This window comes from Parasteatoda tepidariorum, chromosome 4 (genome assembly GCF_982258835.1).
Source record: "Parasteatoda tepidariorum strain Cologne lab strain chromosome 4, Ptep-v5.0, whole genome shotgun sequence".
NCBI lineage: Eukaryota > Metazoa > Arthropoda > Arachnida > Araneae > Theridiidae > Parasteatoda > Parasteatoda tepidariorum.
In genome coordinates, this window is record NC_141758.1 from 43693634 (window position 1) to 43718911 (window position 25278).

Here is a 25278-nt window from a genome sequence, read left to right on the forward strand (position 1 = left end):
ATTTATAGGATATATACTTTCTTTATAATGCCATTACATATTTCTATTAATGTAGAAAGTTTCAGAGCTTTTTATTCACTTTACTTTTTTGGGATTTTATGAACTGAAAAATGACAGTTTTCGTGAGAATGACCCATATATATATATATATATAAAGAGAGATAAAATGAAATTTTTATTACAATACATAAACAAAAACAAATGGATCAAATAATAGCATTTTTTAGCCAACACTAAATACTTCTGAAGAAATATTTCCAAGAAAATTTTTTCGTGCAAAGATCTAAAGAGAAAAAGAAAAGCTATTATCTCGCTTCTTCCAACGAAATTAAGAAAACAAAAAGTTCCCACAGACTATTTACACGTTATATATAACAGTGTTAGCAATCAACTTCTTAAGGTTCCATTTATTGTGAGTAGGAAGCAGAAAAATTAATAAAGGTACTTTATGTCTCTTTTAACTATCAAGATTCAACCATTTTTTTTAACGTTTAGTTAAGTGTTTACTTAATAAAGAAACAGTGAATATAATGTGTATATTTAGAACATCCACTTAAAATGTCTGTTTTTATTTATTTTATTTTCAGTCATTTTAATAGTTATAACTAACTTATTCTTTCTTCAGATAATATCAAAGTGTCACATAATATCAATCGATTAAATGCGCTTCCGATATATCTCGCTCGTTTAATATTTCAATTTAAAAAAATATTACGTAAGGAAATTAATGACTGATAAATAATTAGTGTTTATTAAACTACACACATTTGTAAAAAAATTAATTATAAATTAGCTTTATAAGATATTGATTATCCGATTATCAATCCTAAATAAATGATTTCACCAAGCTAAAATAAAATATTAAAGAGAGCTATAAATAACCGAAAGCACTGCTGATCGTGATTTTAAAGCCGGAGAAAACTGTTAATAATATTTCCCAATGTTAATAATAATTTCTAAAATCCAGCAGATGGCGCTCTGCGCAGTAACGTAAAAGGATTAATTATAACCAGTTTCCTCAGTGGCACTGTAGTATTAACATACCTTTTTTTGTTTATTAATTATATTTTCTGTCGAAAATGCTTTGTAATGATTTGAACCCCGAGATCATCGTATTTAACAAAAACAATACACCAATAGCGGGCGTAATTAAAGACCCTAAGAAAGCAACAAATTATTAATAAAATCATAAATTGCTACTAAAACAAAACTTACAAATAATAAATTCCTATAGGTAAAAAAATCTTAGACTATTTGCTATTTTAAAACTGTTTTTCTGATCTTTAAAAAAAAGTTAAAATTTTCAGCTGAAGTCACATCTGTGGATATCTGTGATCTTCTTCTTGAAGTGCAAGTACCCAATAATATATTTTATAAGCAAAATTATTATTACTATTATTGTAAAAGATCGACTTTCAAAGGGGGGGGGAACAAAGATTAATGTGTGTGAGGCCATCACGGGTGTCGGCGATTGGATATATATATATATATATATATATATATATATATATATATATATATATATATATATATATATATATATATATATATATATATATATATATATATATATATATATATATATATAATAGCAGGAAAAGGAAGGAGATTCTCCACACATGATTAATCAAACTAAATCATGTGTGGAGAAAAATTCAATATTGAGAATAAAACCGCTATGACAAATCAGATGTCCAATGTCAGTGACATTTAGAAACTAAATTTGTTTTTTCTTTTCTGAAAACAATTCGTATTCCCAATTGATATCGTGTAGACTTATCAACAACCGTTATTGACGTGTATTCAATGTAAAACGATTGTCGAAGAATATGACAATTCATTGTTGTCATCCTGACAAAATGAAATATATATTTAATAAGTCATGATCGTTATTTCACAAAAACATGTAACAACATTCATCATCACGAAGGAGAAAAATAGTCATACACACAAAACCTTTTGTTACATCTTTCAATGATGTTTCAATTTAAAGATGGATTTCGTCCATAACAGGGGTTCTCTACTTATGGATTCTCACCCAAGGTTTTTAAGGAAATAAAAATTAAATGTATTTTTTAATTCTTAAGCATTTTTCGATTCCGTCATTATTTCCAGGGTTGGAAAATTCCGTTATTATTTATATGGCTGGTTTTTTTGGTTTAAACCGGGATTTTTTTTCTTTTGTTAAAACTGGACTTTAACATTTAAAAAAAAAAAATTTATTGAATAATATTATAAGACATTAATAGAAATTAACTAAACTATTCCTAAGTATTTCATACTATTTAATTATTCCATTTAGCTATTGTTTAATGCTTTCAATAAACAATTAAAAAAATGTCCACGTTTATTCATTAAATATGCTAATATAATAAAAAAAAAGAACTAAATACTAGAACTAAATAAGCATTTATATTATCTTACAACTCCATTTAACATGCAAAATAAACACTCAACATTCAAAATTTATTTTAGTAATATATGTTAAAGTGACATATAATATATGTTATATATGTTAGTAATACATGTTGAAGAGTATTTAATTAATATCATTATTTAACTGTAAACAATTTATAACATTGGTGTAAGTTTTATAAAACATTTATTTTTTACCTTTTTAATCCATTAAATATTTTTTAAAAAATCATTTGATTTTTTCTAACCCTGGTTATTTTGTTTTCTTCCAATCTCTTTATTTATTTAGTTTATTGTCAATCATATTATCATTCAGTTTATTATGAATTCTATCATTTCATTTATTAATTCTATTATTCTATTTCCAAACTCTATTATTGTTTCATTTATCATGCCCATCACGATTTAAGTTGTCGACCCTATTATCACAGACAACATCAGTTCACGCGGTTCCATTTTATTGACACCTCACTACCACTACTCTGTAGAGCTCGATACAGTAAACCAAAACTAATAATTACAAGTTTATTTTATTCCCTTAGCTCAGCAGTGAAAAGAAAACAGTTACACCTCCTTCAACCTATCGATGCAATTAAATATTGCAAAACATTTAAAGTATTTTGAGAAGCTACAGAGAAAACGAATAGCAGATAGGCAAATAGAAATGTATATGCATACATTTGATCAATATGTCACAGAATATTGATCAAAACGGTAAGATTTATATTGATGAAATTTCCAGCGGTGCCTCACTAGTAAGCATGTGACACGAATGATGAATAACTGCCGAAAAACATTTCAATTGCATTTCTCCTTTCTGTACATAACCTAGCAACAATTTTACTTCGGCCCTAGTTGGACTCGATATGGGGTCCTATAAGAACATGTACCGAGGGACAGACAGTGGATGCCAAAATTTTTTATATTGGTCCCAGAATGAGTATTCGAACAAGAATCATTTCCATCTAGGACCAATATTACAAAATTTAGACCCCAATATTGTAGATCTGTAAGGGGCCTATATAGAACTGAATCGTGATCGCTTATTGCTGCGGCAGGGGCGAAGGGGACTCTAACCCACAATCCGTCTACAGGGATCTGTCCAGACATTTTGTGAAAGGTCAGTTTTGAAAAATTGTGAAAAAAATTAATTTGTGAATATAAAATAAACGTTAAGTCACATTCTTTCAACCAGGGTCCGCTTTTGTGAATTTGTGCAAATAGGATCCGGTTATTGCAAAAAACTTTTTCAAGGAGTTTTTAAATTGTAAATAGATACAAGATTATGCTCAACACTGTAAAATTTTAATTAAAAAAATTATATTTTCAAAAATAAACAGCAATTGCTGCAACTGAATTAGAAATGCAACATACAAATATATGTCAGTCAAACTTGGATAATTCGAACGTCTTTAATTCGAATTTGTGTATAATTCGAAGCTTTTCTACTTCCCTAGACACATGTATATTCAGTTAATGCTAAAAAATCTTGGTTATTTCCAAATCCAACTTCTTTAATTCGAAGTTTTTACCCTTTCAAAAATGACTAAATCTAGTTTAAATGCAGTTATTTTTGAAAAGTATTCTGGTTATTTTCAGCTATTATGGAATTTTTTTTAGAGTTGACAAGGGGGAGGGAGAAAGGACGACGGGAAGGGTATTTCGAATCACGTGATAGGATGCATACATGTCATTGGTCGGAGCAGAGGAGAAAAAATTTTTTACCGACTTGGCGAGTCTTCATGATCTTGAAAAAAGTTATGTCTATGTGAGTCGTCCTGCAAAGGCCATCGGGCAGTTGATTGACAGGTGTTCCTCCAATAGTGGTGCGTTTATTTTTTTCATGAGATCACCTTGCATCCGACTCTGGGAAACTGGTGTATAATCACGGCATTAAACACTAGGACTGTAGTCGACATTACTTGAGTTTTCTACATTGTGATTTTAGTTTTGTAGTGATAGTTCAGTACCAGCATGTCATTTAGTAAGCCCCGTGTCCCGTATAAAACCTTATCTTTCGATGAAAAAATTGCTGTAATTCGAGAAGTAGAAAAGGGTGTAAAAAAAAATGCATCATCGCAAAAGAGTTTGGAATAGCGCCTAACACTCTTTTGAAAAATAAAGCAAGAATTTATAATCTAATGGAAATCGCAAGCGAGCTAGAGAGCCTGATTATCCTGACGTGGACGAATGTGTTGCAAAGTGGTTTAAACAAGCACGGGACAAGAACATCCCTCTCAGTGGAACTCTTGTACGTGCAAAAGCTGAAGAATTTGCCATCAGTTTAGGTAACAGCAGCTTCAAAGCAAGCTCCGGATGGTTAGACGGGTTTAAAGAAAGAAATGCAATTTCTTTCAAGTCTGTGTGTGGTGAAAGCTCAAGTGTGAACCAAGGTGCAGCAAATGAGTGGGAAAAAAAGTTGCCGAAATTATTGAGTATACACAGGACAGAGACATTTTTAATGTCGATGAGACAGGACTTTTTTTCAAATGTACCCGTGCAAAGACTCTTACTTTTAAAGGTGAAAAATGTAGTGGTGGAAAATATAGTAAATATAGAATCACCTTACTTGTAGGATCAAACATGGATGGCACTGAGAAATTACCATTACTGATGATAGGATCCAAGGTGTTTTAAAAATGTCAAATCAAAGTCAATAGAATACCTTTCTAACACAAAAGCATGGATGACGGAGCATATTTTTGAAGAATGGCTACTTGATCTAAATCGCACATACCAAAGAAAAAACAGAAAAATCATCCTTTTTATTGATAACTGCACTGCTCATAAATCGATACCCACTATGGAAAATATCACGGTTGTTTTTTTCCCGCCAAACATGACATCAGTGGTGCAACCAATGGATCAAGGCATCATTAAAAATCTGAAGCATTTTTACAGATGTCTAGTCGTTCAACATCTCCTCGAAGTTTCAAGAATGTGTTTAAATGCATGGTCCAAAGACAGCCAAAAAACAATAGCAAATTGTTTTCGGAAGGCAGGATTCATCAGGAACACTGTCCCGAGCGATCTTTTCAATGAAGAAAATTTACCTCCCCCAGTTGCATGGGAAGACAATATTCCGTCATGGGTGTAAGTTGGAAAAAAGGCCAAGACTGAAAATTTTTTGACTGAAATACCTAACATACACAATACCCCCTCGACATATGCAAACTATCTAAGAAAGCTTTACCATAATACATCAAGATTAAATACCGTACAAAAAATATTTATTCATCTGTCTTTTGATAAAATAACAACAGGACATAAGAAAATAGACCAATAACGTAGACCTAAAAAATATTTTTATGGACAGAAAAAAAAAATTCCGATTTCCGTCTTCGAGTCAGTCTTGTTTCCGTCTTACTTCCGTCCGCGGACATTTTCGAAAGACGGAAATCCGTCCTGGGGACGGAAGACTTGCACCCAGGATTCCGTTCGATGATTACGTCAGTATGGAGGAAAATATAAACATTTGTGGAGAATTATCGGATAAAGATATTCTATCTGAAGTTCTAAACAATAAGAATATTACAACAGAAGACGAAGAAGATATTGAAGATGAGGTAGAAGAACAGAGGCCAATTGGGTATAATATAAAAAAAACACAACTACTTCCACTTAGTAGGAATAACATTTACCATGACGCAATGCTAAATTCTATGCCACTATCCACATAAATCAATTATTAATCAAAAATCGAATATCAATTACTTTTCTTCATAATGCAATAAAATCTGGCGAGCAGCTATTTAAACGATCAAACACTTCGTTTGTTTATTTGTGACTTGAAGTTAGGCTCGCAGAAAATGCCGTTCATGGGTTAAATTTAGTAGGAATAACACAACCTGTGACGTAGGCTATAGTATACCCAATTCCAACTTCAAGTGACGCAGTCGTTCAGTTATCAGAATATCGACCAATCGACGCTATGCAGAAGGACAATCTGACGTAAGTGAAGCTGTGTTTAGAGCTATAAATATTCTTGAAGATTTTGTTAGAAAATATCAAGCAAGCCCTTTAAAGCAATCTGATATAGCTAAATATTTTAAAAAATTGTAACGTTTTAATTTAAAATTAATAAACAATCTTTGTTTCGCAATTTCTGTTACGAGTAATTATTTTAAGACATAAAAATAACATTGTTTGGATAATTCGAAGTTTGGATAATTCGAAGTTTCGCAGAGGCCCCTTGCCCTTCGAATTATCCAAGTTCGACTGATTTAGCCTTATACTGCTTATCACAGAATATTCATTTCTGAGGAATGATGGAAGAAGCGTCTGCCGAAGACAAAACTTAGTTCGTTTACACCCGTCTTTCTCTCTTTTTTTTTCTTTTTTTTTCCTGGGGAGGGTTTATTTGATTAACAAAACAATAATGAAGATAAACAAATTTGTGAAGGGTCCGATTAAAGGATAAATTATTTTGTGAAGGATCCGTCTTCTAAACAGACCCCTGGTCTACCACTGAGGATATTTCATGTCAGTACTGTGGTCGGTGCAAGCCCAGTTCGCCTCACTAGAAGGCGAACGATCGATCCCCTGAGCCATCGCGGCTCTTTTTCGAGCTATAATAGCATACCATTTAATAAAATTAATAAAAAACATCAAAGCACTGAATGGCTATTGGTAGTAAAACATAAAGGAAAGTTCAATAAGCACCTCAAATAATACTGACAGTTCCAGAATCAGTTCATATTGAATTATACCAAATATCACATTAATATTAGTATGGTAAGTCTTAAGAAAGAACCAAGTGTAGAACAAATTAGACTTATTGACAAAAATTATCTAAATATATCAGGAAATAACAATCAATTACCTCGCTTGTACTAAAAATTACCAAAAGTTAAATGTTTATAAGAGACCTCACTTTAAGCTTCATAAGAAAGCAATAAAAGTCTTTAGACAGTTAAATGGATTTTAAAATACTGGAAAAGAAACATTTGTAGTGTTACGAAAGAAGATGGAGGAAGAAAAGAAAAAAAACGCTCATGGAAAGATTCTATTTAAGCGAAACAAAACGAAATTCTATTTTACTTACTCTTCGTGAAAGGATAAAAATACAATCCGGAAAAATTTAATCCAATTTCAAGAGGTATTATTTTTTGAAAAAAATAAAAGAACAGAAAAAAATGAGCGAAAAGAACATACAACCGATAAAATATATTTTACTACGACTTATGAAGCAATGCATAAAATTTTCATCCTGCAAAATCAATCAGTATCAAACAACGGAATCAGCAAAACAAAGAAGATTATATCTGAAGGAATTCAGCATTCTACTGAAAATAGACTTATTCTAAATAGAGTTTGCAGATAACATTTTATTTTGTTCAGTCGAAATGGCAACAAAATAAATTTTTCAAGGAGAATTTATATAAACAATACAAACCAACATTTTGCCGCAGGACACTTTGGAGCCCGATTTTTTTTTTTTAACTTCAATAGTTTAGAAATACTTAAGCTTAGGAATAGGGTTCATTTAATATACTATGGTGGGAATTGATTTGCTTAACTTCATACATGGTGTTCCGTAATCCTCGCTCTTTACATATATGTTTAGAAAATTTGTCAAAAATGAAGTCAAATTAATATTTATGCTGGGAATATGATATCAAACTCTATGGGATGAGAAAGAGGGGGACGAAAAATGTCAAAACCAGTTTGATTGCCTCGTGAAACAATATTTATCGTGGAACAATATTTCAACCATCGATCCATTTTTCTCTGTTTCCGCCAGCAATCAAACAAGCTTTGATTTTTTTAGACCTGTATTCGATAATTCGTAATATATTTTATTCCTACAATATTTTTGTTTTTATTATGGTAATTTTTGCTTAAGTATTAATCTGCAACTCCTTAATATGCCTACTTTTCACTTAATTTTTGACAAAGATTCAGAAAATACATATTAAATGTGATCATTATGGGACAACCCGAATTAAATATACATAAAAGACTTCCTTATTTGGACATTTATTTCTCAGGAATGATTCACTCAATCATTATTATCATTTTTTTTTACTTTATTTATTTATTTATTTTTTTTAAAAAAATTTCTATCTAAAGAGTATAAAATTACGCAATTTAACATGGTACAAGAAGTTTTATACCTTAAGATTCAAAAAGATTAAAAAATTATTAAAATAAGTAATAAAAAATGCAAAATTAGTAAGTGTTCAGTTGAATTCAATTTCAGTTGACTAAAATGTGAAGTTTTTATAACAAATAATTGTAATAGATGATAGAATTACTTAGCTCGAATCTCAATAACTGATTGCTGTTACTGACAATTTTAAGACTGGTTATTTTCCAGGTATAATATAGGAACTTCCCAGGTTTTTGTGAAATTAAAAAAAAAAAATACAATTTCTCCTGACTATTCCTAGATTTTTGGAGTTAAAATAAAATTCCTTTGCAATTCCAGGTTTTCCCTGTTCTCCTTGACCTGTTGGAACCCTGCTCTTGGACATGGACCCAACGCACTCGCAACTAGGCTATTCTGGCCCAAAGGGATAGGCTGAGGAAGGCAAAAACAGCTACTAAGGCAAGGGTCAAAACACATTTTACTAACGAATAATAATGCTGAAAAACAATAAATAAGGTAAAGACATTTATTAGTTTTACTGTCCCTTAATTTATAATAATAAAATGAAGAGTTGGTGTCTGTTTCTTTCTTTCGGAACTCCAGAACCTTTTGTTCCAGAATCTTGACAGCGAGAATATAGGGAAATTGTTGCCCCCAATCCTAAAAATCGTTCAAATATTTCACTTAATCAGTTCGAGAGACTATTGAAAAATGAATTTTCCTCATTGATTATTTAATATGGTTATTTAATAAATATTTAAAAGATAATATCACTGACGTTCGCAAGATTACAGTTCTATTTCATAAAAAAAAGGAATATTTCTCACATTCTCTAACATTTAATTATTTTTATTCGTTATGTCAGAAAAGCTCAATGATCAGAGGGTAGCATTTGAGGCCTACGTAACTGAATTAGTATCGATTAAGTTATTGTCAAATCACGAGTTTATTTTATTTTTAGTTGCGCTTTTAAAACGTATTTTTATAAACTAAATAATTTAAAATCAAAGGTAATTGAAATTTAAAAAAAAGTTCTGCGCCAAAAATCAAAATTAATGGAACAAAGAAAGTTATTCGTTTAGAGCAGTAATTCCCAAACTTATGACTTTTGTGTACCCCTTCTAAATTTTTCGTAACGCTGTGTATTACTGATAAAAAAAAAAATGAATGAGTTAAACTAATTTTTTATTCAGTATACTACAAAAAAAAAATATAAGGATGATCTCAGAGATTTTAATAAGGCAAATAACTGTGCGATGATGGTGTTAACCAACTCCATGACAGAAGACACATTACAAAAGGTAATCAGATTTAATAGCGCAAGAGAAGTTTGGCTGGAACTTCAGAAAATTTTTGAAGATTCTTCTGACAACCAGCTCTATAGCATTTGTCTTCAATTCTTTAAATTTAGTTGGTCAGATGATGATATGTCAGCTCATTTATCAAAGCTCAAAAATTTATGGAATGATTTAAATAGTGGTCTTGAGAGTAAAAGTGAAAACCGGCTACCAGAAATGTTGTTAATTTGCAAAATTTTGGACACTCTTCCTCTCAATTATCGTACCTTTAAATCAAGTTGGCTACTTTTGAATGATGAAAAAAGAACTCTAGATGAACTAACAACACAGTTATGTACTCATGAAAGAGAGATAAAGAAAGATTCGAGTTTTAGTGAATCATTAAATCAAGAAGCATTAGAAGCAAAAGTAACTAGAGCCAAGCCGATTTTTAAAAGTAAAAGACATCTTGGAAAGTGCAACTACTGTCATCAAAATGGTCACTGGGTGAAAAATTGTCGAAAGTGGAATGCCGATGGTAGGCCAGCTAAGCCAAAGCAAAATGAAAATCTTCAAGATAGAGATAATGTTATTGCAAATAATTCATTATTAGCTCTTCACGAAGAAGTTTTTTCATTTGAAGAAAGCAGCTACGATTGGTTTATAGATAATGGTGCTTCAAAACATGTCACCAATAATAGTAAATTTTTCACCAGTTTTGAAGTTTTTGAATCCCCGCATGGGATTACTGCTGCAAGTGGTAAGGTACTACCAGCTATAGGCAGAGGCACTTTAAAGATTATGACAAAAGTTAATGGTGAGAGACAATTTAAAGAACTTAAAGAAGTTTGGTTAGTCCCAGATATTAAGAAAAATTTATTTTCAGTACTAGCAACACAGGATAGAAACGAAAACAGTAAATTCATATCAACAACGGAAGAATGTTGGTTAAAAATTGGTAACAAAACTGTACTCTATGGTACAAGAAATGTAAGAGGTGGTTTATATAAAGCACATATGCAAGTTCTTATTCCAAACAATCCAGTGGAAGTGAACTTAGTTACCACAAGTGATTCTATTCTGCAATTATATCATGAGCGCTGGGGACACCAAGACAAACGCGATGTAAAGAATGTTCTTGAAAAGCAAATGGAACTTAAAGTTGAATTTAACAATCAACTCTGTGAAGCATGTATATACGGTAAAGCTCATCGATTAAAATTTGGTAATAGACAGAAGACCAAAAGCCCGGGAGAGCTTATCTCAACAGATGTCTGTGGACCTTTTGATCAATCATTTAAAAAGTATCGTTATTTTGTAGTTTTTAAAGATCATTTTACTAAATTTCGCTATGTATTTTATCTTCTTAAGAAATCAGAAGTTACCCAAGCTCTTGAAAATATGTTAGCACATGCCAAAAATCTAGGGCACAATATCAAGGAGATCTTAAGTGATAATGGAGGAGAATTCGATAATGAAAATGTGAGAAGAATGTTACATAAAGGTGGAATTATTCAAAGACTAACAGCTCCTTATACGCCTGAGCAGAATGGTGGCAGTGAGCGAGAGAATAGGACTTTAGTAGAAATGGCAAGAACTTTGAGGAATTCCAATTCAGAAATAAATTTTCCTTCATCATTATGGGCAGAACTGATAAATACGTCTGTGTACATATTAAACAGAACAGGAAAAAGTTCATTACCAAACATAAGTCCTTATGAACTATGGATGGGGCAAAGACCCAGAATAAAACATATGCGAATAGTAGGATCATCATGCTATGTCCATATACCAAGACAGAAGAATAGAAAAATGGATAAGAAAGCTATAAAAGGTTATCTATTGGGATATGATGGTGATGAAAGATATCGTATCTGGATAAAGGAAAACAATAATGTTATCTGTTCTCGAGATGTAATATTTGATGAGAAACCTCTAACTAATTGTGTAGATTCTGCAGTAATACCTTTGATTGATACAATGAGTCAGTTACCTACAGAAGCTGAAAATGAGGGAAAGTTAGATCAAAATTACTTAAAAGAGAAAATGAGTTCAGAAAATGAAAGTGAAAATAGAGAAAATTTATTTACCATGAAACTGAGAAATCGCAGTGAACTAAAACAGCCTAAAAGTTTTGAAGACTATGTAATGGCAGCTGAAAGCTTCATATCATATTCAAATGAGCCAGAGTCATACGAAGAAGCTATCAATTGTAAAGAACATAATTGTTGGATAAAAGCAATGGATGCGGAAATCAAATCACTAAAAGAAAACCAAACATGGATATTAACACCTTTACCAGAGAAAGCGAAGGCTTTGCCTTGTAAGTGGGTGTTTCGTATCAAGAAAAATCCTGACGGTACTATAGATAAGTATAAAGCAAGACTTGTGATTAAAGGATTTAATCAAAGAAAGGGTATTGATTACAATCAAACTTTTAGTCCAGTTACTAAGTTAGGAACTGTACGTTCAATAATAAGTATTGCAGCTTGTGAGAACATGCATCTTACACAATTTGATGTATCAACTGCCTTTTTATATGGTGATTTAGAGGAAACCATTTACATGTATCAACCTGAAGGTTACACTAATGGCACCAACGATGTATGCAAACTCAAGAAAAGTTTGTATGGCCTTAAACAAGCTTCTCGTTGTTGGCATAAATGTTTTGGTAGATTCCTGTTAAACCTTGGCTTTAAAGTTAATGAAGCGGATCAGTGTTTGTTTATTCGGGAGAAAGAAGATAAAAAGCTACTCGTAGCTCTCTATGTAGATGATGGACTAGTTGCTGCTACTCACGAAGAAGAGTCAAGAGACTTCATAAATCAGTTGAAAGCTCAGTTCAAAATTACAAGCAAGCCAGCATCATATTTTTTAGGAGTAGAAATTTATAGACTTGATGATGGAAGCATTAAAATTGGACAAGAAGCTTACGCCACAAAGATACTACAGCGGTTTGGTATGAGTAATTGTAGGCCAGTTCATACACCCATTTTGAAAGAGGAAGAAACATGCACTACTGAAGAAGAAAATAAAACAGTATTTCCTTATCGTGAAGCTGTCGGTGCATTAATGTATCTTATGATGGGCACTAGACCTGACTTGGCATACGCTATTAGCGTTTTGTCACGTAAATTAGAAAATCCTGCCAAAGAAGATTTTATCAAAGTAAAACGTGTATTTAGATACATTGCGAGTTCCAAGCAAAAATGTATTATTTATAAATCAGGCTACAAACCCGGAATTCTTGAATGTTTTAGTGATGCTGACTTTGGAGGCTGCTTGAAGACAGGAAGATCGACGAGTGGAGTTTTAGTTTTGCATGCAGGTGGGGCTATATCTTGGTTAAGTCAGCGTCAACCTATGGTTGCAATATCAACCACAGAGGCTGAGATAGTTGCTGCAAATGAAGCCGCGAAAGAATTAATTTGGCTTAAAAGACTCTTCAATGGAATTTCCTCCTTGAAAGAAGTGCCAACAATTTTTGTTGATAATAGTGCAGCGGTCAGATTGGCTCAAAATCCCAAGTTTCATCGTAGAACGAAGCACATCAGTATAAAACATTTCTTCATTCGTGAAAAGGTTTTAGAAGAAGAAATTAGTGTGCAGCAGATCTCAACGGAGGTGCAAACTGCAGATATATTGACGAAGCCCTTGCCTAAGCCAAGACTTTTAAAGCTATGTGAAAAGATGGGACTCTTATGAACTCTTAACATTTAAGTGTTACTTAGAAATTAGTAGTTTAGTTTTTTTTTCTCTTTTTAACAAGGGAAAGTATTGATGTAGATGTGTTAATAAGAAAGAAAAAACATTGGTATTTACATATTTAGGAAATCTGGGAGCACATCCGCACTAATAATTTAACTTTCACCTATGAAGCCCGTGCTCTTTATTATTTTTTATATATATTACGATCGTCGTTCCATTTTGTTTTCTTTTTGTAGTATACTGAATAAATAGTTAGTTTAACTTAAAGATGTCATGTTCAGTCAATACTAGCATAACTCAATAATTTCTACATTTTTTACTATAAAAAAATTGCACAAAAGTTAAAAATCACAACTGGTAGTTGACACCACTAAATATTAACTATTAACTCTGTAAGAAATAGCCAATAAAAAAAAATACGTAATCGTAAATTTTCATGGCTAGCTTTGTTTTTGAATAGATTTTTTTTTTTTTAATTTTCGTTTGTTGCAAGATATTTTGCATAAGAACGCGCACCCCCTCTAAACTTGTCCCGTACCTCTGGGGGTACACGTACCACACTTTGGGAAACACTGGTTTAGAGGAAGGGTTAAAAATGGTCATAAGTTATTGATTGATTGATCATTTAAAATTTTGATAAAAAATACTACTGGTATAGTGGTAATGGGTGCTGTTTAAATAGATACAAAATATACTAATATGTGTACTAAGATACTTGCTATAAGTACTTTGGTAATAAATTGCAGCCGCTTAAAAAGGATAAGTACCAGAAAAAATTGCTAGATAGCGGTAAATTTTGACAGTCATGAGTTGACATCGAGCAAAAGCATCATACCAAATGACACACTGATCTTTACAGTTAATCTTTATTTTGGTGTGATGAACATCTAAATACGTAATTTGCTAAATCTAATAACGTAAAGCCGCCAGGCAGGACATTAAATTATGATAAATAAATAAATAAATTATTGGAATTCTTTCAGCTTTATTAATAGTGTCGGTATTTATCTTCCAAATTTGGACAAAATTTCGTAGTGATGATCAACACCGAATTATTTACTTTAAAATGACCCATACGTTCAGCAGAGTTGTGAAGAAAAAAAAGAGTTTTTTAAGAAAAAACTCTACCCATTGGAGTTTTACCGTGATTTGAGGTTTTTTTCGGGGTTTTAATGAATTTTTTCAGAGTACAAATTGATTTTTTTCAAACATAATTGAGTTTTTCATCATTGTTTTTAAATTCTTTTTTAGTCTTAGATAAAGTCTTGATTAGGACTGGGCTATAAATCGATATATCGCGACATATCGATTTAAAGCCTGTATCGGCAGGCCGATACAGCGACTTTCGTTCCAGGCGATGCATCAGAAATCTGATTTAAGCCGTCGAGTAAAGAAGACGAACGATATAGCGATATACGATATAGCGATACAAGAAACGCAAGGATCTCTTACGTTCCGATGCCAACTCGCGCTGGGGAAGACGATGTACGTATCGTTATATTGAAACGGCCTTGATTGATGAGCGGTAGAATCAGAATCAGTTTTGAGAACATATATCGTGATCTCGCATGTTCGTTTCCGCACCTCTTAGTTTTTTTTTCTTCTTTGACGCGACTTGATATCGTTTCTTGTAAATTATTTTCAGTGGGACTGACTTTGCGATAGCCGTCGTTACCTTGTTCTAAACGTAATCTATTATTGAAAAGAATATATAAAGAAGTGTTTCTTAATTAATTAGGTAATTTTTTTTTTGAAACAAAACTTTATTTTTTATTTTTAAATGTGAAAATTAATTTTGATATTATATGTTTAAGTATTATTTTACATTATTGAATTTATTACAAACGGAAATCTAATTTAAGGTGCCCATAAAGAATTAAATTAAAAAGTAATTAAATTTGTTAGGCTATTTTTTACTTTATTTTAATTTATTAAAAACTTTTCGGATAAAATAATAATTTATTGGGTTTATTACTGATTTTAAATTTATAAATCTTTAGTTGTTTTCATTTTTATAAATAAAATTATAACAAAACTTACTTTTCCTCTTTTGGATTTGGACATAAGTGTTTATTCAAAACTACTATACAACTTTGTTTATTCAAAAAAATTAGTAATGTTTGCGATTGCTACTTCTTTTTTTAAAATCATTTAGCACTTCGTTCCTTTAAAGAGTATAATCGTGTTTTTTAATTTCCTTTCAATATTGTCAGTTGAATATATTATCGAATATCATAATTCTTTTGTTTTTATTTTTAAGAAATTAAACCTTACTTTGTTTTTTCGTTCAGAATTCGGTAATTATTCAATTTGACTTTATTATTTATGTGAAATAATGATAAAAAATAGTGTTGTTTTAAAAGTGTTTTTTTTTGTTTTTGTTTAGTTAATTTAGCACTTTGTTTTAAGCATACAAATAATTTTTAACGAACTTATTTTTCAAATTTTCTTTCTATATTGTTAGGTAAATATATTGATAAATTTCAATTTTATTTATTTTTTTATTATTTATTTTTAAACTAAGAAACCTTTTGTTATTTGCGCGATCATTTTTAGAAAATATAACATTAATATCTTTCTCAAGCAAAACATATACATCAAATTCATAAATTGATTTAAATCAATCAAAGTATGAAGTTTTGATAGAAATCCGACTTTATGCGCCTTACAAGTACATGAATTTCTAAAATACTATATTGCGATACATCGCTATATCGCGATGCAAAACTGACGATGCATCACGATATAAAATTTCTTATATCGCCCAGTCCTAGTCTTGATACATTAAAGAATACCGCGAATTGAATTACTAATTACGCCATTAATAATCATAATTATTAACACATTTTATTATACATGCAATTTACATTGATAAATTAGCAATAAAATTTTTACTGACAGCAATAGGGCTCATTTATCTTCGTAAAATTTACCTACTCTGTTACTGTGTCCTATGTAAGTACAGTGAAAGAGAGCTTCTAGAATAAACTCTAGAATCTCAACAACAAGGAATACTTCAGAATTAGTATTCTAGAGCAAGTATTTCACCAGTTCAAAGGTGCTGATTTTAAAAGTACCATTTAAAACTGTATGTAATGATCCTAACAGATCGAGGAAATAATATGTTGGATATATTTTCAGAAATAATTTTTTATTTCATTGAATTGTGATTCTAAAAATATTGTATATATTATATCTTGTTAGAACATTAGTATCTGTTGTGAATGAGTATCTCAAATTTTTCTGAGAATACCTTAGTACATTATTTTCAGTTTCTAATAATATGTGTTTTTAAGAAGGTTAATTAAAATTTTTAAAGCACAGAATATAGAAGTAATGGATAGATAAATATTTCAATGTATGCAGTTTTTATTTTATTCTATTACAATCTAAATATCCAGAGCTGATTTGTTAATAATAAAATGCACTTTTGAAAAAAACCCACTCGGGGTTTTTTCGGGTTGGGTAAAATCATAACCCTGGTATTCAGTTAGTTTCAAATAAATGAACGACGAGTGCTTAATGTAATGAATTTTGTTTAATCCATAGCACAAAATATTAAATATTTTGATGAAAATCTGATCATTAATCAGTAAATTAAAATCCAGAAACTTCCACTTGCCTCGAAAATACAGAGACAGTAGTGAAAAGAAATATTTAACTTAAAACAATTATATTGCATAAAAATACTTAAACATAAAAGCACTTCGCAAATTATGCTGAGGAGAAAATCTCCAAGAAGAGCTGAAATTCTTTTCCAGAGATTAAAAGCATTAAAATAATTAGATAAAAAAAATGTAAAATAAGAACTGGGAATGATTTAATCTTTTTAAATTATAGAAGAAATTCGCGCATCAAAACACAACGAAAAACTTACGTAAGAGGTGCTAATCACAATTTTTTTTCTTTCCTAACAAAAATATAATCTTGCATTCCTCTAAAAATGCAGTTCCTAAAAACATTAAGAACACTGTTTTGTAAAGAGGGGAAACCAGAAAAAGTTAAGTCTTTTCAAACAAAGAAAAAATAAATTAATGTTAATCAAATTACTCAAGAAACGGATAATGAAAGAGCATTACTTAAGAAATTTTTGCGCGATTTTTATTTTATGGTTTACAATATCATAAACTATCTATCAATATTGACAGAACAATCTTCAGGATAACAATATACAACAGTCAGTATTTTTCTTAAAGCTGTTTGTTACAATGCAAATATGATTTGTTGTTATAATGTAATTTACTCAAGCTAATTATTGCTTAAAGACTTTCGCAACCAAAACACTTAAATCAACATTTTTTTTAATAATTTATTACTATAATCATCATATATTATTATATAATTATAATGATTATAATTATGATTATTTTATAATATAATTATTATATTATTCATTATTCTAATGAGTAAATAATTTTATAATATATTCCCTAATTTGCAGTATCATAAACTATCATTATTAACAGATCTATCATCAGGATAATAATATGACAACAATCATACCTTTTTAAAAGATGGTTGTTACAAAGAAAATAGGATTTGTTGTAATAATGTAATTTATTCAAGCTAATTATTTCTTAAAGACTTTCTCAACCTGAACACTCAAATCAAAAATTTTTCAAATAATATATTACTGTAATCATCAAATATAATTATGTACATAATTATAATAATTATGATTATTTTATAATATAATTATATTATTCATTATATTATTTATTAATAAAATGATTAAATAATTTTAGAATATAGTCTACTAATAGATAAATATCATAAACTATCTATCATTATTAACAGATCTCGTCTTCACAATAACAATATACAACAATCATACCTTTCTTAAAGATGGTTGTTACAATGAAAATAGGATTTGTTGTTATAAAGACTTTCTCAACCTGAACACTCAAATCAAAAATTTTTTAAATAATATATTACTATAATCATCAAATATAATTATGTACATAATTATAATAATTATGGTTATTTTATAATATTATTATTATATTATTCATTATATTATTTATTAATAAAATGATTAAATAATTTTAGAATATAGTCTACTAATAGATAAATATCATAAACTATCTATCATTATTAACAGATCTGTCTTCAGGATAACAATATCAACAATCATACCTTTCTTAAAGATGGTTGCTACAATGCTAATAGGATTTGTTGTTAGAAAGACTTTCTCAACCTGAACACTTAAATCAAAAAATTTTTAAATAATATACTACTATAATCATCAAATATAATTATATAATTATAATAATTATGATTATTTTATGATATATTCTACTAATTTGCAATATCATTAACTATCTATCATTATTAACAGATCTGTCTTCAGGATAACAATATGACAACAATCATACCTTTCTTAAAGATGGTTGTTACAATGAAAATATGATTTGTTGCTATAATGTAATTTATTCAAGCTAATTATTTCTCAACCTGTGAACACACAAATCTAAATTTTTTTAAATAATTTATTACTATAATAATCATATGTTATATAATTATAATAATCATAATTATGATTATTTTATAGTACAATTATTATATTATTCATTACTATGCTCGGACCTTATGCCAATAAACAAGCCTGTCTCATATTAAATAACGCCCTGATTTTCCTAAATAGAAAATTTTAAAACTTAGCAATCAAATATTTAAAAAGGCTTCAAAAATACATAGGGTAAAATCATCAATTCTGAACAGATTTTTACCCAACGCATATTTTCTAACACAATTTTCAATTTCATCTTTTTCTCTTTTATAATTGTTTCATTATTTCACTTATCACTTCACTTATTTCTCTTTTTTAATTGTTTCATTTTGTACCCTATAGTCAATAATATTATACACATTATTTTGTAGAAACGTACTGATAGTGAATAAATTTAAAACTGGCGAGGTTATTTTTTTCTTCTAAATATTGTATTATTAACTCTCAAAAAAAAACTATTAAGAGAGAAATAAAATAAATTCTCCTACTCTTAAGAAAAACTTATTTTCATAAAAAAAAATACGTTTTTTTTCAAAACGCAGTTGAATCAAGGACAGAATGTCAATAAATTGCCATTGACGAATTTATGGCAGAGTTTCAATATTTAAAGCTCGCAAAATCTAAAAATAGAAATTTTAATACGCCTTGTTACGCACGTAATTGTCAGTTTTATTGCATATATTTTTCTAAATCAACATTTATAGATTTCAAACACGTACTAAACAATAGTAATTAAAAACCAGTATAAATTATAAGCAAGCATAAAATAAAATACACAAAGCGTGATCGAAAACTTCAGAGCGCCACAAATTATCTTACAATAAAATTATTGTGTCAGCGAAAGGAAAAAAAAGAAAACAATTTTGCAGTTATTATTTGAGAAAAAGAGTAAATATCTTTGAAAACAGTTTAAAAATCTTTTTTTTTTTTTTTTTTTTTTTTTTTTGATCAATGAGTTAGTTGAATGTATAGTTAAAAAAATTAATAAGTTACTGCCAGAATTTGCCTTCTTGGAGGACTTTTTGATGGAACTAACCCGCATTTGCGTTACATGGAGAGGAAGACCACGAGAACCTTCCACGGTCAGTCTTGACGGCTAAGGGACTCTAACCCATGGTCCGTCTACCACTGAGGATATTTCACGTCAGCACTGTGGTCGGTGCAAGCCGGATGCGGAATTCGTATCGACCAGTCATCGCTGGGATTCGAAACCGGTTCACCTCATTGGAAAGCGAACGATCCCCTGAGCCATCGCGGCTCGCATTACTGTTATTGTAGCTAACTATTCCTTATATAATCCGATAATTACAATATATTCTAAATGAAACTTTCTTAGTTTTCCTATATAGCTGAAGTAGAAAGCGATCCAAATTTGAGACTTCTATCTCATTAAAAACGTGCTATTTAGCAACCATACTTTCCAATAGGGTAATTACCCCCCTAACTGCCCCGACAGTTACAAAATAAAATGAAATTTTCTTAATTTTCCTATAAAGCTGATAAGGAGCACACGATCCAAATTTAAGACTTCTATCTTGTTAAAAACGCGTTATGTATCATTATTTCCAATTAGCCTTATTACCCACTAACTACCCAAAAAATTACAAAATATATAAAAATTAAACTTTTTTAATTTTCCTATACCCCAAGTTATTATTTTCTCAATTTCGTCTAGTATGATTATTTCTTCAATAGTTAACTTGGTGAAGTTATTATTTTACTATGTTAACCATTGAAAAAACTATCACATTAGCAATTAGTTGCGAGGATATTTTATAAAGAAGGGAAAACTCATGGACAGGGTGTTCTAAATCATCGCCCTAAATATATTCTCTTTCATATCTTTGCAAATAACAAAGTTTGATACCATCTACATTTGGATATTTCACCACGGTACACGTGCATCACACAAAGCGATCCCACATTCTTAGAAATGCTGCTAACCCCTGCTCTTGATTAGAATATCAAATCTTATGCCAGAATAACAAAGTTCTTCAAAATCGCAATTTAATTAAAACAGAAAAGACAATAGAATAACACTTACCTAACTTTTGGTTGAATATTTTATCGAACGTTACTTCTCCCATTTTTTCTAGGTGCTTGTGCATTACACTACGTACACTGGAAGAGAGAAAAAAGAGAAAATTAAGTTTATAAACAACAAAAATAAGTTTTAGAGTTATAAAACTTTTTATGTATAAAAAATACAGTTTTGCACTTAATCTATTTACAAGTAAGTCTGACAGTAATATATGAAGACTAAAAGGGAAGATAGGTTTATGTCCATTTTTCACAAAAATGACAATTGAATCGCCATCTGTTGCCTTTTGAAAAATACTAAGTTTTGAGAAATGAATGTGAAAACCCGAGAGTTATTATGCAGTGAAGATTGGCCGCACTATGGAGGGGGGGAAAAGCTATGTTTTCGAGGGCAAAAACGTTTTTCTCCGAATCAACTGTGGAGGACATAAATTGTTCTTTCCCGCTTATCTTACATATTAGCAATGTAAGCATTTTTCAAGCTAAATCGAAAAACCTTATAACCAAGTCATTAAAACTTAATAGTTTAGATATTAGAAGAGTTACAAAGTCCTAAAGTGTACCAAGTACATTTAATTTCCACTTAATGTAAGATTATTTGAATTTCTACAAATAAATAAGTGAACTGATTAACGAATTAGTTATATGTAATATGTTCATCAATTAAATATAATAAAATACGTATTTGAGTACTCATTTGAACAATTTATCCATTTTACTATATTAATACAATTATAAAAATGTATCTATTCTATTGCACTCTATTTCAACTAGCTGTGTTCTTTTAGTAATAAAAAATCGTACTTGACTTTGTGAAAATACTGTACCTTTTTCTTATTACCTTTATTAAAACCAATAACATATTGATCTTAACATAGTATTTAAAATGTGAAATCTGTACTCAAATAGCCTGTTTTAAAAAGTTAAATTATCAAGAAAATTTTTTTAAAAAAATGGAAGAGAAATGTCAATTATACTGCACTGGTGGATTCGCTGACGCTTCCCAACCCCCGAAGACTCCTATACAATCCTATATGGTTGCTTTGCAAACCATGCTTGCTTTGCAAACCATGCTTGCTTTGCTCGCTACTATGATAAATCCCTTTGAAATGTGTTCAAGCGTGAGATTTTAAGAATATAAATCGCTTATGAAAATTTTTAAAACTTAAATTTTTTACTCTTTAAAAAAAACATTTCAAGTCAATAATAAATTATTGAAATAAATTTTAAATTGAAATAAACGGCAAGCAATGAAAAACTTTCATCAGGGCAACGTTTAGCAGTGTTCTTCCCTATGCGTTTTTCTGAAGGTCGGCATGCCCCGCTTGCCCTTTTTCTGAAAATAAGTCGCCATCCCTTATAAACACTAGCTTTTTATTATATTTTTCAAGAAAAGGTTGCTTTCTTAACCACCTGTTTCAATGAAGAGTTCACTTCTTATTTGTTAGTTAATAATAATTATTTAACTTCATTCCTTTTTATTAAAATTTTTCCCATACTGTCTAGTAATATAATTGAAATTCGCATGGTATTCGCCTCCAAAGATATTCACATCTTTTATTTAGAAGGGAAGTATATTAATAATTCTTTTAGTGATTAAATGTACTTAAAGGTTTACTTTCTCATAATTTTCAGTTTAAAATGAATTTTAAAAAAAGCTTTAAAGTTGTACATCAATTAATCCTTTTCTTTAGCTTACTTTTTTTAAAGAAAATTTATACATCGAGATTGTTTTTTTGCTCGCCTTTAATTACTTTTCAAAAGCTCGAAATTTTTCAGTTATTTTGATAATGAGTGAGAATTACTTCGTGAGATATACATATAAAATAGTAAAAGAGGATCACTTAAAAATTGAGGATCAAATTTAGTTAATACATAGTATTATATATTTTGATATATTTTAACTGTGATAAGATAGTGCCATTTCAGAACTCAAAGTGCCCTTTTCTGGCACAGGCGGATGCACCCTGCTCTTTTTTTATTCCCAAAGAAAACTCTGCATTTAGTTACAATTCCTAAAGTACTTTTTTTTCCCTTTGTCTAGAAGTGAACAGCCCAAAAAACTACATATTTCGGTCATGGAACCGATGTTATGTTCTTCAACATGAACAGTTAAATTATGAATGACGGCACGTCTCCTACGCATTCTTTCAATGTTACGTCTTTCATAACTGTCAGCAAAGCTTTCTTCTGCTCTTCAAGTACGTTTTCTTTTTATTTATTATTATACTTAAAAAGCGTAACAGCACGGCTAAGACACATATTTCACTGATCAATAAATAAATTATTAATTAAAACATAATATAGAACGCTTCATTTGTTGATGTGAATTATTAACTTTTAACCTTTCAATTCTTCCCAAACTAAAAACTCAGTTTCAGTTTTCGCTGTCCACGCGGGAAAAGAATTTTCATTCAGAAATTTTTAAACATGTACGTTTACACTTTCAAACTCATGGCAGCTCATATACTTATTATGTTAATTTTTTGTTACCAATGCGGGGGAGGGATGGGGATTTTCTTATATTTGGCTTGGTTATTATTATATACTAGGTTTTCTGGGGAGATTTCCGTATCATGATCTGTGGCAGAATAATCGCCAAATCTTGGAAACTTCCGGGCAGTGGCCTGCAAGAAATTAAATAAAATAAAAATAAATAAAAAACATCACAGAAAGGGACCAACTCGAAAGATATACTTATATTTGGGTTGTATATGGGAATTTTCTTATACTTCTTATAATTTGAGACTTCTATCTCGTTAAGAACGTGCGATTCAGCAACCATTTCTTCCGATAGGCCATCCATAACCGTATGAGGGAATCATTTAGAAATATATAAATGAATAATAAAAACAATCGTCGATTACACTGCTCATTGATATTGTTTATAAATAAATATTATCCACTATTTGCTTAAAGAAAGAATAGCATTTATATTATTCTCAGATTTTATTTCCTAGATACAATGAGACATCAAAACAAACTATCGCACTAAACTGTTAAATTCAAAACGAAATCATCGCCGAGTTAACTAAGTCAATTACACTTCCGTTTGTGAATGAAATAACTCACTTCAAATTCAAACGTTTCAACTCGTACAAAAACTAAAAAAGGCCTCAGCATCGACGAACTGTAACTGAAAAAAAAAGGAAGAAATCGCCGTAGCTTTTTAAACATTATCCATACTCCATTAGCACCACGCCATCAACTCCATCTCAACCTTCAAACTCAAAGCTCACCCGCAGAGCGATCAGGGATGGTACATTAAACGCAGTCGTTTATCCATAACGACATTGCAGCCAGGCTATATAAATTTCCTCACCAAACATACCGCAGACTAACAGAAACAGAGACAACATGAGCAACGAAGATTTATATCGATACGTGTTTCTGTGTATTTGGGGTATTAGCGTAAGCCTCAACTATCTTATGATGGTCCCTACTCGATGACTTTCAACACTTAGCACACATTAGCGACATCATTAAAACGGTAAACGTCCCTGATTTATCACGATTTTTGGAAAGAGGAAGAACTCTAATTACAAAGTCGCGGCAAACTGGAGGTCTCCGTGGTTTTATTTTAATATGAGAACGGGGAAGATATTTTGTTGAATAAGTTGCTTGAATGTATAAAAATCGTATTTTGCCACAGAACTCATACGATACAGTTGTAGAGAAATCGGAAACATATAAGATTTATAATATATATATATATATTTTATTTATTTATTTATTTTTTTTCAAGAAAAACTAGCTTTTATATCCATATTTGCTTATATACTTCAATGGAACGAAGATGTAATTTTGACTATATGACCACAAGACCTTACCAAAGGAGAAAAAAAGAAAGAAAATGTTGGCTATTTTTATTTGAAACAAGTCATACCTTTTTTTCTTCTTTTTTTTTCATTTACATTTGAAAGCCTATTTAACTTTATTACGCTATAAAAAAATATTTCTAAAAAAAATATTGTTTTGCTTTTTTCTAAAATAAATTTTTGTTCTGTAAAAAAAATAGTTTTAATTTGTAATTAAGGCAACCATAAATTTGTTTTTATTTCCAGTGTGTTTAACTTTTTAAAAAATGTGATATAAAGTTGATGATAGACAGTAAGAGAAGATGGTTAGGACAAAATATTAATGGAAGGGTACACAAACAAACAAAACAAAAAAGATGTTTGAATTTAAGCACATCAATAGCATTCTCTATTTTCTACATTTCCAAAAAAAAAAAAAAT

General features: G+C 30.1%; 1 protein-coding gene across 1 annotated transcript in view; it reads right to left on the reverse strand.

Annotated features, from left to right (window-relative positions):
• The window catches only part of Gprk1 (G protein-coupled receptor kinase 1), a 144634-nt gene that overhangs the window by 40128 nt on the left and 79228 nt on the right, over positions 1–25278 (reverse strand). The window contains exon 2 of the mRNA XM_016061016.4: positions 21045–21121. Coding sequence (XP_015916502.1) covers positions 21045–21121 — 77 coding nt within the window. The remainder of the gene's footprint in view (positions 1–21044; positions 21122–25278) is intronic.